This window comes from Chlorocebus sabaeus, chromosome 6, assembly GCF_047675955.1.
Source record: "Chlorocebus sabaeus isolate Y175 chromosome 6, mChlSab1.0.hap1, whole genome shotgun sequence".
In the NCBI taxonomy this organism is placed as follows: domain Eukaryota; kingdom Metazoa; phylum Chordata; class Mammalia; order Primates; family Cercopithecidae; genus Chlorocebus; species Chlorocebus sabaeus.
The window spans coordinates 23320367-23335530 of NC_132909.1; the positions used below are offsets into that span (position 1 = coordinate 23320367).

Genomic DNA, 15164 nt, shown 5'->3' on the forward strand with positions numbered 1-15164 from the left:
GCACCTTGGTTTCCCCATCTGGGGTAGGGACAGGGAATGCTTGAGAGCTGTAAAGGCTCTAGCTGGATATGTGAGTCCCTCTGAGCCTCAGTTTCCCCCTCTGCACAACAGAAATGATAGTGCCGCCTGCACAGGGTTTTTTTGCAAAGACCCGTGAGGTCACACATGCAGAACATGGCATGTGTACGGTGCTGCTGTGGTGAAGTTCGGGTTTTTCCATTGGTGGTGCCATACAAGAGCCAGGCTCTGAGGTCAGGCCTGGGCTGGAACCCTGTTCCTAATTCTTAGATGTTGAAATCTTCTGCAAAGTCCCTGGTGGGGGCTAAGAAGAGAACATCGCTTTACAGGGCTGCTGTTAGATGCTAAGGAAATCATTCGAATGACACACACAGCATACCCAGCCCATAGTGAATAGTCCGAGTTCAGTAAACATTCAGCCACCATAGAGAGTGTTGTAAGCACCGCAGCGTGTGGTGGCTTCTGCCTGTAATTCCAGCACTTTGGGAGGCTAAGGCGGGTGGTTCACCTGAGGTCAGGAGTTTGAGACCAGCCTGGCCAACATGGTGAAACCCTGTCTCTACTAAAAGTACAAAAATTAGCCAGGTGTGGTGGTGCGTGCCTGTAATCCCAGCTACTCAGGAGGCTGAGGCAGGAGAATCGCTTGAACCCAGGAGGCAGAGGTTGCAGTGAGCCGAGATTGCACCATTGCACTCCAGCCTGGGTGACAGAGCGAGACTCAATCTCAAAAAAAAAAAAAAAAAAGTGTGGGAGCACCCTCCTCTTCCATGCCTCTTCAGGCATGTGCTATTTAGACTGAAAGAGGACACTCTGCAGCCAGCCAATCTAGTTCTCACTCCATTACATAATAGCCTGTGATGGAGCCATATGAGAGTGACTCAACCCCTCCATGCCTCAGTTTCCCCATCTGTAAGGGGTCTTGTCCCCTCAAAGGGTTATTGGAAAGTTAAATAAGTGAGCACACGGAAGCCCTCAGCACAATGCCCACAGGAGCAAACCTTATGTTTGCTTTTCTTGTTGCTGAGGCTGTTCCCAGGGGCTCCCTGATCTCAGGGCAGGTTGACACGGGGGGATCTGGGTGGGGGGAGCAGCCCAGGAGGGAATGCCTGAGGCACCCAGGCCTAGAGGTCGCCCCAAGGAGCCCTGTAATCAGCTGTGGTCGGGCGGTTCTGCTCCACCCCCCGCCCTCCCTGGGTATATCAGGACTGGTCCGGGCCCAGGCTCTGTCGGGTGGGAGCACAGGCACCGGGCACCATGGGGAAGGCCGTGAGTGGGGCCCAGGGGTCTGGGGTGTGGTGGGGACAGGGGTTGCAGTGGAATCTGAGGCCTCCCTCCCTCCATCCCATCCATCCCCAGGAGAACTACGAGCTCTACTCGGTGGAGCTGGGTCCTGGCCCTGGCGGGGACATGGCTGCCAAGATGAGCAAGAAGAAGAAGGCGGGCGGCGGGGGTGGCAAGAGGAAGGAGAAGCTGGAGAACATGAAGAAGGAGATGGAGATTGTGAGCTCTGGCTGGGGAGGGGCGGGAGCTGGAGGGTGGGCTGGTAACCAGGCAAGTGGGCGGGGAGGGGGCCAGGAGAGCCCAGAACAAGCCTCCTGCCCCACCCCACCACACAGAATGACCACCAGCTGTCAGTGGCGGAGCTGGAACAGAAATACCAGACCAGTGCCACCAAGGTGAGCTGGAGACTGGGAGGGTACAGAGAGGGGAGGGGGAGAGAGGGAGGGAGAGGGAGATGGAAGGAGGGAGATGGAGAGAGGGAGAGAGGGAGAGAGAGAGGGAGATGGAAAGAGGGAGAGAGAGAGGGAAAGGGAGAGATGAAGAGAGGAAGATATGGAGAGATGGAGAGAGGGAGGGGGAGAGGGAGAGGGAGAGAGAGAGAGAGGGAGAGGGAAAGGGAGAGATGGAGAGAGGAAGATATGGAGAGAGGGAGAGAGGGAAGGCGGGAGGGAGGGAAGGAGATGGAGAGGGGAGAAAGAGGGAGAGAGGGAGAGAAGGAAAGAGACAGGGAGGGAGATGGAGAGAGGGAGAGGGAGAGAAGGGAGAAAGCATTAGAGAGAAAGGGTTAGACACAGAGATGGAGAGAGGAGTAGATGAAAAGAGATAGCAACACAGAAAAGGTAGAGACAAATACAGAGAGAGCAGCAGGAGAGAGACACACAGAAAGGTGAGTGAGGAGAGACAGACAAAGGGAGAGATGAAGGAAGAAGGGAGAGACAAGGGGCAGGAACCAAGACACAAAGAGATGAGAAGGAGCAGGACAGACTGAGCTGGGGAAGTGAAACCGAGGCAGGGGGCTTCCTTCGGGGTGTGCATGTGGAGGAAAGTCCCCAGCACCGCCTCGCCCTACCCCTCTGTCCCAGGGCCTGTCTGCGAGCCTGGCTGCCGAGCTGCTGCTGCGGGACGGGCCCAACGCGCTGCGGCCACCACGGGGCACCCCAGAGTATGTCAAGTTCGCGAGGCAGCTGGCTGGGGGCCTGCAGTGCCTCATGTGGGTGGCCGCCGCCATCTGCCTCATTGCCTTTGCCATCCAGGCCAGTGAGGGGGACCTCACCACCGACGACAATGTGAGTCATGTTGCGGGGGCAGGCTGGGGACATGGGGACCTGGGAATGGAGTACACTGAGAATGGGACTTGGGACAAGAGGGGCAGAGGAGGATGGGGATAGAGGAACACGAAAGGCAGTCTCAAGACAGGGGTCATGGTGGGTGGCGGACATTGGGATATGGATGGGGCAGACCTAAGGACACAGGGACACTGGGGTGAATCTCGGGTATGGGGACATAGGTGGGGGCATAAAGAGTATGGCAATGCGATACGTAAGAGATGGGACTTGGAGGCCAGGTGCGTGGTTCACGCCTGTAATCCCAGCATTTTGAGAGGCTGAGGCAGGCAGATCACCTGAGGTCAGGAGTTCGAGACCAGCCTGGCCAACATGGCAAAACCCCATCTCTACTAAAATTACAAAAATTAGCCGGGCATGGTGGCAGGCACCTGTAATCCCAGTCACTTGGGAGGCTGAGGCAGGAGAATCATTGTTTTTTTTTTTTTTTTTTGAGACGGAGTCTTGCTCTGTTGCCCAGGCTGGAGTGCAGTGGCCAGATCTCAGCTCACTGCAAGCTCCGCCTCCTGGGTTCCCACCATTCTCCTGCCTCAGCCTCCCGAATAGGTGGGACTACAGGTGCCCGCCATCTCACCTGGCTAGATTTTTGTATTTTCAGTAGAGATGGGGTTTCACCGTGTTAGCCAGGATGGTCTCGATCTCCTGACCTTGTGATCCATCCGTCTCGGCCTCCCAAAGTGCTGGGATTACAGGCTTGAGCCACCACTCCCAGCCTTGGAGAACCATTTGAACCCGGGAGGTGGAGGTTGCAGTGAGCCGAGACTGTGCCACTGCCACTCCAGCCTGGGTGACAGAGTGAGACTACGTCTTAAAAAAAAAAAAAAAAAAAAAAAAGAGATGGGACTTGGAAGCAGAGGACATGCAGTGCAGACACAGGACAGACTGGGGCGTGGGGAACAGGAGACCCTGGGACTCAGACATGGGACACCACGGCAGGGATACAAGCCTCAGGACACAGCACATGGAGAGACACAAAACATGAGACATAGAAGCACAGAGACAGAGAGGAAATGGAGGTGCAGGGCAAGGGACATTGGACATATGGCAGAGATCAGGGCAAGGGACATGGGGACTCAGGGACATGTGACATCGGACAGAGGCTCGAAAAGTCATGGCCATGGGACACGGGATGGGAACTTGGAGATACACAGACATGGGAGACACAGGACACAGTGACTGGGGAGCTGGAACACGGGGGCCATGGCCACGGAGGACACAAACCATGACGCACAAGGTCCGCAGCACATGCAGGGATGGGGATGTGAGGACGCAGGGACAAGGGGGCCCAGGGGACACAAAGGTGGCAGCAGATTATGGAAAACCCAGGATGTGAAACTGGAGACACAGGGAATACAGGCCATGGGGACAGGAGGAGACATGGGACAGTGGACATGGGAAATGCAAGGCTTGGGGACACAGGAGAAGGGAACGTGTCAGACCAAGGCACACAGTGATTTGGGGCACAAGTCACAGATATGGGGACACGGGAGATTGAGGATTCAGGGCCAGAGGATATGAAATATACACAGGAACACAAGACACTGAGAAGACAGGGCAGGCCAAGTGTGGGGTATGAGGGACGTGGGAAGGGGGCTAAAGGCTACAGGGAATGGTGCATGAGCTTCCTAGTAGGCGGGGAAAAGCATAGGAAAAACCAAGAACACCAGGGCACCAGGGAGCAGGTGGGTGGCCTCAGGTAGGCAGCTTCCAGCCCCTCCGAATAACCCCAGCCCTGTCCCTGTCCCCAGCTGTACCTGGCAATCGCTCTCATTGCTGTGGTTGTCGTCACCGGCTGCTTTGGCTACTACCAGGAATTCAAGAGCACCAACATCATCGCTAGCTTTAAGAACCTTGTGCCACAGGTGGGTTCCCCAGCACCCAGTCACTCCAGATCCCAGAGACTCCAGACTGCTCGGGTAGCCTCCTCCCATCAGGCCCAACCTGCCCCTCATCCGTGGCTTCCATCTTTCCCCATGGGTCCCAGTTCTCTCCATCCTCTACCTCCCCACATGCAGCAGCTCCCACCCCCTCAAAGTCCACCTTAACTTTGGCATCCCTGCCCCGCAGCAAGCCACTGTCATCCGAGATGGAGACAAGTTCCAGATCAACGCCGACCAGCTGGTGGTGGGCGACCTGGTGGAGATGAAAGGCGGGGACAGAGTGCCTGCCGACATCCGCATCCTGGCGGCCCAGGGTTGCAAGGTGGACAACTCCTCACTGACGGGGGAGTCCGAGCCGCAGACCCGCTCACCTGAGTGCACGCACGAGAGCCCCTTGGAGACCCGCAACATCGCCTTCTTCTCCACCATGTGCCTTGAGGGTCTGTCTACTGGGCCTGCCTGCCCAGTAACTGCTGCCTCCACCGGTCCCTCTCCTGCTGCCTTCTAGGACAGGGGGCTTCTGCCTCCCTGTCTCTCCCCCGCATGACTGCCACCTCCCCGGGGCACACTGCTTCTCTGTCTCCCACTGTCACTCCCTTCTCCCCAGGTCACATCCTCCACTAGTGGTGACTGTCCGTCAGCTCACATGGCAGTGCACACCCCACTGCTGCCCCCTATCCCTGAGTCACTCCTTGGCCCCCTGCAGGCACCGCGCAGGGCCTGGTGGTAAACACAGGCGACCGCACCATCATTGGGCGCATCGCGTCGCTGGCATCGGGGGTGGAAAACGAGAAGACGCCTATCGCTATCGAGATCGAGCATTTTGTGGACATCATCGCGGGCCTGGCCATTCTCTTCGGTGCCACGTTTTTTATTGTGGCCATGTGCATTGGCTACACCTTCCTGCGGGCCATGGTCTTCTTCATGGCCATCGTGGTGGCCTACGTGCCTGAGGGGCTGCTGGCCACTGTCACAGTGAGTGGGGGCAGGCGGGAATCAGGGAGCTGAGGGGCCTACCCAACCATCTGTTCTTTCCTCCACACTTCCCCCGTCACCTCCCTGCCTGTCCATCTGTTCACTCAGCTCCCATCCACTCTCCCACCTTCCCATCATCCACTTATTCAGCAAGTGCATCCCGATGCAAGCCTGCCACACATTGAGGGCACAGAGACGATGAGGCCAGGTCCTTAACCAGAAGAGGCTGAGGTCCTGTGCAGGCAGCCAGCATGTCACAGGGCCTTCCACAGTCAGCACCCAGCCCCAGACCAGCCCCCGGGAAGGTGCGGGGAAGGTTCCTCTTCTCATTTTGATTGTGTGAAGAGAATTTTCAGAAACTCAGCTGGGACAGCTCAGAGAGGGGCCTGGCTACTGTATCTGGGCAGACTGGGGAAGGAGTCCCAAACAAAGCACAGGCTCAACAAAAGCTGGGGCCAAGAAACAAACACCTGGTTTTTGCAGAAGCACGTTGCACACGCAACCCCGCGGCTGGGGTAAAGCCTTCCAGGTTCTGTGAGGTGGGGAAGAGGACTGGAAGCAAGGGTGGATCCCCAGCCTGCGGTGCTCACCCCTTCCCCAGGTCTGCCTGTCCCTGACAGCCAAGCGCCTGGCCAGTAAGAACTGCGTGGTCAAGAACCTGGAGGCGGTGGAGACGTTGGGCTCCACCTCAGTGATCTGCTCAGACAAGACAGGGACTCTCACTCAGAACCGCATGACTGTGTCCCATCTGTGGTTTGACAACCACATCCACACAGCTGACACCACAGAAGACCAGTCAGGTGTGGGGCAGGGAGGGCACAGGCGCCAGGGCAGGATCTGGTGGAGATCCTGGATGGATGGTGGATGGTGGAGACCTGAAGGGGGCTAGGAAGGTAGTGAGGGCTTTGTACGAAGGCAGGGCGGCTCGGTTCCAGGTCTCAAAGGAGACTCGCTACTGGGTCTAGAGGGAAGGGTCATCCTGGGGTTGGGTCCCTCAGGGTTGGGTGGAATCCAATCCCACGCAGGTCTGGGGAGGGGGCCCACGACATGAGCCTAGGAGGAGAGGGCTCTGTTCTGGTCCGGGAGAGCCGCCATGCGGGACCCAGCCTGGACGCCTGGTCTGCAGGGCAGACGTTTGACCAGTCCTCGGAGACGTGGCGGGCGCTGTGCCGGGTGCTCACCCTGTGCAACCGCGCTGCCTTCAAGTCCGGCCAGGATGCAGTGCCCGTGCCCAAGGTGAGAGCCAGGGGGCCTCCAGGGAATCCCGGGAGGCAAGTGTAGCCGGCTTCGCCCCTGACACCGGTCCCCGCTTCCAGCGCATCGTGATCGGAGACGCGTCGGAGACGGCGCTGCTCAAGTTCTCCGAGCTGACGCTGGGCAACGCCATGGGCTACCGCGACCGCTTCCCAAAAGTCTGCGAGATCCCCTTCAACTCCACCAACAAGTTCCAGGTGCGCAGCCGGCCCCGCCCACGGCCTGGTCCCGCATCTCGGGCCCCGCCCCAGGCCACACCCACATCAGGCTGACCACGCGGGGCTTCGCTCCCAGTTTCCTCTCTCCGCAGCCAAACCCCACCCCATCTCCCGCTCTGCCTATGGCCCCGCCCACCAGAGGCAAAGTCCCGCTCACCACCCAGCCCCGGCCACAGCTTCTCCTCGGCGGGACTCTCCATGAGGAGCACCTCGCTCTCTAAATCCCGCCCCCAGCCCGCAACTCCGCACCCTAATTCTGTTCATTCCCTGCGCCCAGGACCCCAAATATGCACCTAGCCCCGCCTTAAAGCTCACCTTCTACCAAGGACCTCTCTACACAAGGTCCCCATCTTCCACCTTCACCCTTCCCCGCAGCTCTCAGGCCCCGCACCAAGCTCTCGGCCCCGCCCCTCTCCTCAGCCCCGCCCTGTTCCTCCGCGCATATCCCCGCCCCTCCCCGCCCACAGCTGTCCATCCATACGCTGGAGGACCCGCGGGACCCGCGACACTTGCTGGTGATGAAGGGCGCCCCCGAGCGCGTGCTGGAGCGCTGCAGCTCCATCCTTATCAAGGGCCAGGAACTGCCGCTGGACGAGCAGTGGCGCGAGGCCTTCCAGACCGCCTACCTCAGCCTGGGAGGCCTGGGCGAACGCGTGCTTGGTGAGATCCCTGGGCAGGGGAGGAGACTCTAGGTGGGAGGAGGAGCTAGCACAGACCCTGCCCACCCCGCCAGGCCCAGCCCTGACCGTCCGCATCCCTGGCTGCTGGCTGATCTGTCCCAGTCCACAGCCTCACCCTTAACTTTCCTTGTACCAGTCCTGACCCCTGTCTGTCCTCACTTTCTACCTTGACCCCAGTCCTCACCTGGACTTTTCATCCTTATCCTGACCTCTGACCTCTGCCAATTTTTGTCCTGACGCCTTAAACTTCCCTGCCTCTACCCTAGAAAACAGATCTGTGGTCCAATTCTGGGCCTTTTACTTGCTGTGTGACCTCTGGCAAGAAATGTCCCCTCTCTGAGCCTCAGTTTCCTCATCTGTAAGATGAGAATGGGCCTCAAGCGTGGTTGTGAGGGTAGATTCAGATAATGTGAGTGAAGGGATTAGCACAGGGTCAGGCATCCATAGATGTTTGGTGCAAGGGGCCTGGTTATTTTACTCATTTCCTGGCCCTGCTAAGGAAGGGTCTGCCCAGGGCTCCTCCCTGACTTCCCCGTGTCCGGCCAGGCTTTTGCCAGCTCTACCTGAATGAGAAGGACTACCCGCCCGGCTATGCCTTCGATGTGGAGGACATGAACTTTCCATCTAGCGGCCTCTGCTTTGCGGGACTTGTATCCATGATTGACCCACCCCGGGCCACCGTCCCTGATGCTGTGCTCAAGTGTCGCACGGCAGGCATCCGGGTATGCCACTGTGGGGAGGAACGAGTGGTGTGAGGACAGGAGATGGCAGCAGGATTTGGGTTGAAGAACCCCATGACAAACCCACCATTTTGGCTTGAGCAAAAATGCATTGGTTTATGATAGTGAAAAATTCTGGGGAATTAAGCTTCAGGTATAGCTGGATCCAGGAGCTCAGGGTCATTAGGAATTTTCCTTTCTCCATGTCTCAGCTCTGCTCTTCGCTCTGCTGGCTTTATTTGCAAGCACTCCCTCCACTTGGGGACACACACACCCCTGCTCAAGCAGCTCGAACTTAACTCCCACCTGTTTAGCCACCCCACAAAAAGAGAGTGCCTCTTTTTCAGTAGCACCAGATTGGGTTACTCATTCATCCCTGAGCCAGTCACTGTGGCTGGGGGATGGAAGACTTTGATTGGCTAGATCTGGGCTTTCTTGCCCAGTCTTAGCCAGGGACTTCACTGCAACCGATGGTCTAGGGGAGAGGAGTGGTTCTCCAAACACAAAACAAGGGTGGGAAACCCAAGGCCAGGCAGGCAGTGCCCAAGCCCTTCCCATGTTTCTAAGGCCCTGTTAGATCAGGACCTTGTTACCTTTCTAAGCTCGTTCCTTAGCCCTCTTTGCTTGTTCACTCCTCTGCGGTTACGCTGTCCTCCCTGCTGTTCCTCCGACAGTTTGGGCCTGTCCTCACCTCAGGGCCTTTGCACCTGCTGTTCCCTCTCCCGGGAGCACTCTTCCCCCAGCTTTCCATGTGGCCAACTCTCTCGCCTCTTACAGGTCTCTGCTCAGATGTCACCTTCTCAATAAGCCCTTCCCTGGGTACACTTAAAATCGAGTCACCATTTTCTCCGCCAAGCTTAATATGTTTTTCCCACCTTGTAACATACTATATAATTCATTTCTTTACTTTCTGTCACCGCCACTAGAATGTCAGCTCCTCAAGGACAGGGATTTTTGTCTCTTTTGTCTCTGCTATATCCCAGACATGTAGCAGGTGGTCACGCTTGGTCAAGTAAATGAACACGTGTATCAGCAGATGTCTCCCAGGGAGGACAGGGGGATTGGGCTGATCTGAAGGGGTCAGGGATCCGCTGGTTCCACCTACAGGTGATCATGGTGACGGGTGACCACCCTATCACCGCCAAGGCCATTGCAGCCAGTGTGGGCATCATCTCGGAAGGCAGCGAGACAGTGGAGGACATCGCTGCCCGCCTCCGTGTGCCCGTGGACCAGGTTAATCGCAAGTAAGCCCCCCCCAGACCTCCCGGGGTTCTCCCCACATCTGACACAGACTAAGGTCCCAGTGAGGTCTTCCCATCTCCTCCCCAGGGACGCCCGTGCCTGTGTGATCAATGGCATGCAGCTGAAGGACATGGACCCATCGGAGCTGGTCGAAGCCCTGCGCACCCACCCCGAGATGGTGTTTGCGCGCACCAGCCCCCAGCAGAAGCTGGTGATCGTGGAGAGCTGCCAGCGGCTGGTGAGCCCTGCTGATGAGGGCGGGCAGGTGGGCAGAGGGGCGGGGCTGGTCCTGGACCAGCCTCTCGCTGACCACCTGCCCACCTGCCTGCACCCACTGCCTGCAGGGTGCGATTGTGGCTGTCACAGGGGATGGTGTGAATGACTCCCCAGCTCTGAAGAAGGCAGACATCGGAGTAGCCATGGGCATCGCTGGCTCAGATGCTGCCAAAAATGCAGCTGACATGATCCTGCTGGATGACAACTTCGCCTCCATTGTGACAGGCGTGGAGCAGGGTCCGGGCCAGGCCAGGGAGGGGGTAGGCGGTGGGGGCACAGGAGGGAGAGGGCTGTGAGGAGGCTGAGGTGCCTGCCCGACCCCACAGGTCGACTGATCTTTGACAACCTGAAGAAGTCTATTGCCTACACGTTGACCAAGAACATCCCGGAGCTGACGCCCTACCTCATCTACATCACCGTCAGCGTGCCCCTGCCCCTCGGGTGCATCACCATCCTCTTCATCGAACTCTGCACTGACATTGTGAGTCCATAGCCCAGGGTACCCATCCACAGGGTGCCCAGAGACACTTGCCCACAGAGGGACAGGAGGGACAGAGACCACCACAGACACTCTTGGGCACAGAGTGACAGACAAGACCTATGTGTGCAGTGACAGCCAGTGCAGGACACACAGGTGGCAGGCAGGTGGACAGACCTAAATGGACAGACCTACAGCCATGCACACACAGGCGGACACTCAGGTAGGCCCGGGCCGACATGCACACACGTGGACTCAGATACAGATACTCAGACAGAGATGGAAACAGAACAGGTATCTAGCCTAACCTGAATCACAGACACGTGCCCCTAAACAGACATGGACAGATAAACGCCCTCAGAGAGACCCCATGGCAGACAGACGGAAAAGAGCCATAGATACAGTCATGAATGCAGACAGAGGTATGGCTGGGTTGACAGGTATTTATTCGGTAACATTTACATAGTGCTTTTTCTGGGCCAGACACACAATCATTTCCTTAATATTGTACTCCTAACCACGCTATGAGATGAGTTTTGTTACTATCACCCCTACTTTACTGATGAGCTCATCGAGGCATAGACAGGTAGAGTGGCTTGTCCTAGGTCACTGGGCAAATAAGTGGCCTGGCTGTGCCTTGAGTCCGGGCAGTCACAGGTCCCACGGCCTGTGATCGTGGTCAGTATACTCTGCTGCCACTCTAGGCACAAGCAGATAAGGGGGCACGGTGACACCAAGAGACTGAAGATACACAGAGATAGGGAGTAACGCAGAAACGCACAAAAGCAGAGAGACAGTCACAAGAGAATTACACTGGAGACAGGGACAGAGAAACAGAGTGAGGAACAGAAAAAGAGAGAGAGGGAGACAGAGGGAGAAGATAAAAGCAGATGTTCTTATGAAGATGGACACCAGGATGCCAACACTCAGGGGCCAGTGGGGCCCAGGCTGTCCAGGCTGGTGTGGCTGTGCCGTCCCTGCAGGTCCTGCCTGCTAACCTCAGCCCTGTTCCTGCCCACAAGTGGGGGAAGGGGGACCCGGAGTGGAGGGGACAGGGGCCCAGCCAAACCCTCAGTCCCAGTTCCTTCCACTTCTGGCCAGTTCCCATCTGTGTCCCTGGCGTATGAAAAAGCCGAGAGCGACATCATGCACCTGCGTCCACGCAACCCAAAGCGCGACAGATTGGTCAACGAGCCTCTGGCTGCCTACTCCTACTTCCAGATTGGTGGGTGCCCATGGGCTAGGGAGCCTGGAGGTAGGGGGCTGTGTGCTGGGCTGCTCGCCTGCCCCAGGCTCTGCCTTGGGCTCTGGCTGGTTCTGGACCTCAGTGTCTGCATTTGGTCCTGGGTCTCCATTGTCTTCCGTGTCCCTCTCTGTGACGATCTCTCTGGTTCCACTGTGTCCCTGCTCTGTCTCTGACCTTGCTCTCCATGACCCTGTCTCTGAGTCATTGCCTATTTCTGTCTTTTTGGGTCCTGGATGTGTCTTTTTCTCTCTGTCCCTGCTTCTGTCTCTCTCTGCCTCTATGTCTCTTTCTGTTTCTGCGTCCCTGTCTCTGTGTCCTTGACCTTCTTTGTGTATCTGTGTCCCTGTCTCTTCATATCCTTGTCTCTCTTCCCGTGTCCGCCTCTGTATGTCCTTGACCTTTGTGTATCTGTGTCCCTGTCTCTCCATGTCCCTCTCTTCCCATGTCCCTGTCTCTGTGTCCATCTCTGTCTCCCTGTGTCCCCTTGCCTCTCTCCAGGTGCCATTCAGTCCTTTGCTGGCTTCACTGACTACTTCACGGCCATGGCCCAGGAGGGCTGGTTCCCACTGTTGTGCGTGGGGCTGCGGGCGCAGTGGGAGGACCACCACCTACAAGATCTGCAGGACAGCTACGGCCAGGAGTGGGTGAGCCTCGCCCCACCCCTCCCATCCCTGGGCTCCCTCCTTCCCAGGGCCACTTGCCTTATGTGCAGCCCACTTGTTCCTCCACATGTGACTGAGTTCAGCCACAGTATCCCGGACACCCAGACTCCCTGCCAGTTCTGGGGGCCAGGACCTTTCCCACCATCTCCAGCTGCAAATTCCTGCTTCTGATGATGGCAACTGCAGATGGGTGTCTCTGCCCTGACACTAATGCATCATCTCAGATGTGGAACCAGGCCTCTATTCTGCTATTTTCCCTACAGCATCACTCCCACAGGGTATTTGCACATGTGGCCCATTTTAATGAAGGTTTGGAGCACAGATGAGGCTAGATTTGGCCAGCAGATGTGTTTAGTTCACCTGTAGAGTTCCATACAGACGAGGATATTTCCCTTAAACATTTTCTGTCATGGTTAAGATAGACATTGAAGCCAGACCGCTTGGACTCATGGTCTGGTACTGCTCCTCACAAGCTGTGTAACCCTGGGCAGGTTGTTTTGCCTTGCTGTGCCTGTTTTTTCACCTGCAAAGTGGAGAGAATACCAAAGTCTACCTCAGTGGTTTTCAGTGTGTTCCTAGACCAGCAGCATCAGCATCACCTGGGAACTTGTTTGAAACACAAATTGTCAGGCTCTATCCCAGCCCTCTGGGAGCCCTTGCTGGGATTCTCATGCATGTTCAAGTTCCAGCACCACTTATCTACCTCCTAGGGTTACCCAGAGGATTAAATGAGCTAATGCACGTGCAACATTGGAGCAGTCGGGGATCCCCACAGTTAGCTGGTATTAGAAGGAGCTGTGTTGCCAGGCATGGTGGCGCATGCTTGTAATTCCAGCTACTTGGGAGGCTAAGGCAGGAGAATCTCCTGAACCTGGGATTTGGAGGTTGCAGTGAGCTGAGATCGCACCAGTGCACTCCAGCCTGGGTGATAGAGCGAGACTCCATCTCAGAAAAAAAAAAAAAGTAGCTGTGTTGAAGAAATGAGCTGCATAGTGGCTGCCCCCTTTAAATGGGGCACGTTCCCTCTGTTCCCCAAAGGTCCGCGGTGCCTGCCTCACCTATTTTTGCCATCCGCCTGGCCCCTGGAGTCACTGGACTTTGCAAATCCCATCTGAGGATTTCAATTCCCCTTTCCCAGGCCCTTTCTTTTGGGTGCCTCCCACCTTCCACTATGAAAGCGGTCAGCCCAGCCTACTGTTTTCCCAGGCACTGTCATCCAAGCTCTGCTAGGCTGAGGTTTCTGGGCCCCAGTCTGGGGTCCTGCACACCTGACAGACTCTGCCTCTCGCCTTCCCCCCACCTCCCACCCTCTGATGCAAGGCAGAGAGAGCATTTAGGGGTTCACGGCCCTGGGACCCTATGCCCGGTGGGCTGCAGAGGCTCTCCGCTGGGACTCAGGCTGGACTCAGGCTGTTTCCGTTTGCCCCTGGCCTGCAGACATTCGGGCAGCGCCTGTACCAGCAGTACACCTGCTATACCGTGTTCTTCATCAGCATCGAGGTGTGCCAGATCGCCGATGTCCTCATCCGCAAGACGCGCCGCCTCTCTGCCTTCCAGCAAGGCTTCTTCAGGTGTCCCTGGCGGGCCCCATTCCTGCCCTCCAACCCCTGGTCCCAACTCCCATCAGATCCTGACTGTGGTTTAGAACAGCCGGCAAATGCTAGCGGGTGCCGGTGCCAGATGCTGACATGCCAAAAAACTTTTCTAACTGACCAACAGCTCCTCCCAATGGCCCCCTCATTTCACTAAAGGGGTGGTGCTGAGAGGCCCGGGCCACTCCAGTGTTCAGTGTGTAGAACACCTCCCTGCTGCTGCTGACATCTGACCTACTTTGACCCACAGTATCCTGATTGGCATCACGTCCCCAATTCCTAATGGCCTGTCCTATCCTGCCCACCCCCAGGAATAAGATCCTGGTGATCGCCATCGTGTTCCAGGTCTGCATCGGCTGCTTCCTGTGCTACTGCCCCGGCATGCCCAACATCTTCAACTTCATGCCCATTCGGTGAGAGGCTGTGAGGGGCCAGGAGAGGGAGGGGGCTGTGGGGCACAGGCCTGGGATGGCCTTCACCTTGCCATGTGCCTTCAGGTTCCAGTGGTGGCTGGTCCCTCTGCCCTACGGCATCCTCATCTTCGTCTATGATGAGATCCGGAAGCTTGGAGTTCGCTGTTGCCCAGGGAGTGAGTGTGAAGACTGAGGGCCTGGGGGCGGGGGACTTAAACGTTTTCGAGCAGCTGCACCCACCTCTGATCCTCAACACTTGGCCTCCAAGCCCTTGACCCTCCATAGCAACCAGCACCAATCTATGACCTCTCAGCCCCTAGCCCTGCCTAAGTGGCACCCCCAGCACTGAGTCTACTTTCTCCCTCTCTCTCCCAGGCTGGTGGGACCAGGAACTCTACTATTAGAGGGACGGCTGCCTTCAAGCATCCCTGCAACTGCCACAGCAGGTGGGGGCGGGGCTCGTGGGAGCCTCTGGACAGCCACCAAGTCATCTGAGCAACCAAGAGTCCCAGCCCCACCAGTATCTGCTTCTGCAGCCCACGGCACCCCACATTTGGAGGGACCTGCCCACTCCCCTCCCCCATCCCCAAGTTTGCACCTCCCGGAGCAGCAGCACCTGGGCAGTCCTCTGAGCTGGCCTTGGGAAAGCCCCCATCTGCAGTGGCGGTGGGGCTCTGACAGGGAGTACAGCTGGCCGCTCCTGGAGGGTGTTTCTGTCCTTAGGACTCCAGTCTAGGCAGGAGGGCTGCCCGGGGGCCCTTCGTTAAAGACATGATTGTGTCCTGGGCGATGGTAATAAAACCAACTCACGCTGACTGTGCTGTATCCGGTGCCAGGCACTGTCCTCAGCGTCTCTCATTAGTACTTGTGATCTTCCACAGTCCTAC

General features: G+C 57.2%; 1 protein-coding gene across 1 annotated transcript; it reads left to right on the plus strand.

Annotated features, from left to right (window-relative positions):
- The first annotated feature begins 1083 nt into the window (after positions 1-1083).
- Positions 1084-15092, plus strand: ATP4A (ATPase H+/K+ transporting subunit alpha). The gene is made up of 21 exons (XM_007996379.3): positions 1084-1518; positions 1635-1694; positions 2382-2585; positions 4391-4504; positions 4710-4962; positions 5229-5497; positions 6099-6297; positions 6624-6733; positions 6814-6948; positions 7437-7629; positions 8196-8371; positions 9476-9612; positions 9698-9848; positions 9955-10123; positions 10213-10367; positions 11466-11589; positions 12109-12254; positions 13710-13843; positions 14176-14277; positions 14362-14453; positions 14653-15092. Exons 1-21 carry the CDS (start codon positions 1273-1275, stop codon positions 14679-14681), a joined length of 3198 nt encoding a protein of 1065 aa, XP_007994570.3. The 5' UTR covers positions 1084-1272; the 3' UTR covers positions 14682-15092.
- The last annotated feature ends 72 nt before the right edge of the window (positions 15093-15164 follow it).

Excerpts from the sequence above, each read along its gene's own strand:
- ATP4A (XM_007996379.3), top strand. The coding sequence starts at position 1,273 with ATGGGGAAGGCCGTGAGTGGGGCCCAGGGGTCTGGGGTGTGGTGGGGA. Across the intron at positions 11,590-12,108 it reads CTACTCCTACTTCCAGATTG|GTGCCATTCAGTCCTTTGCT; the intron begins GTGGGTGCCCAT and ends GCCTCTCTCCAG. Across the intron at positions 14,278-14,361 it reads TTCAACTTCATGCCCATTCG|GTTCCAGTGGTGGCTGGTCC; the intron begins GTGAGAGGCTGT and ends ATGTGCCTTCAG.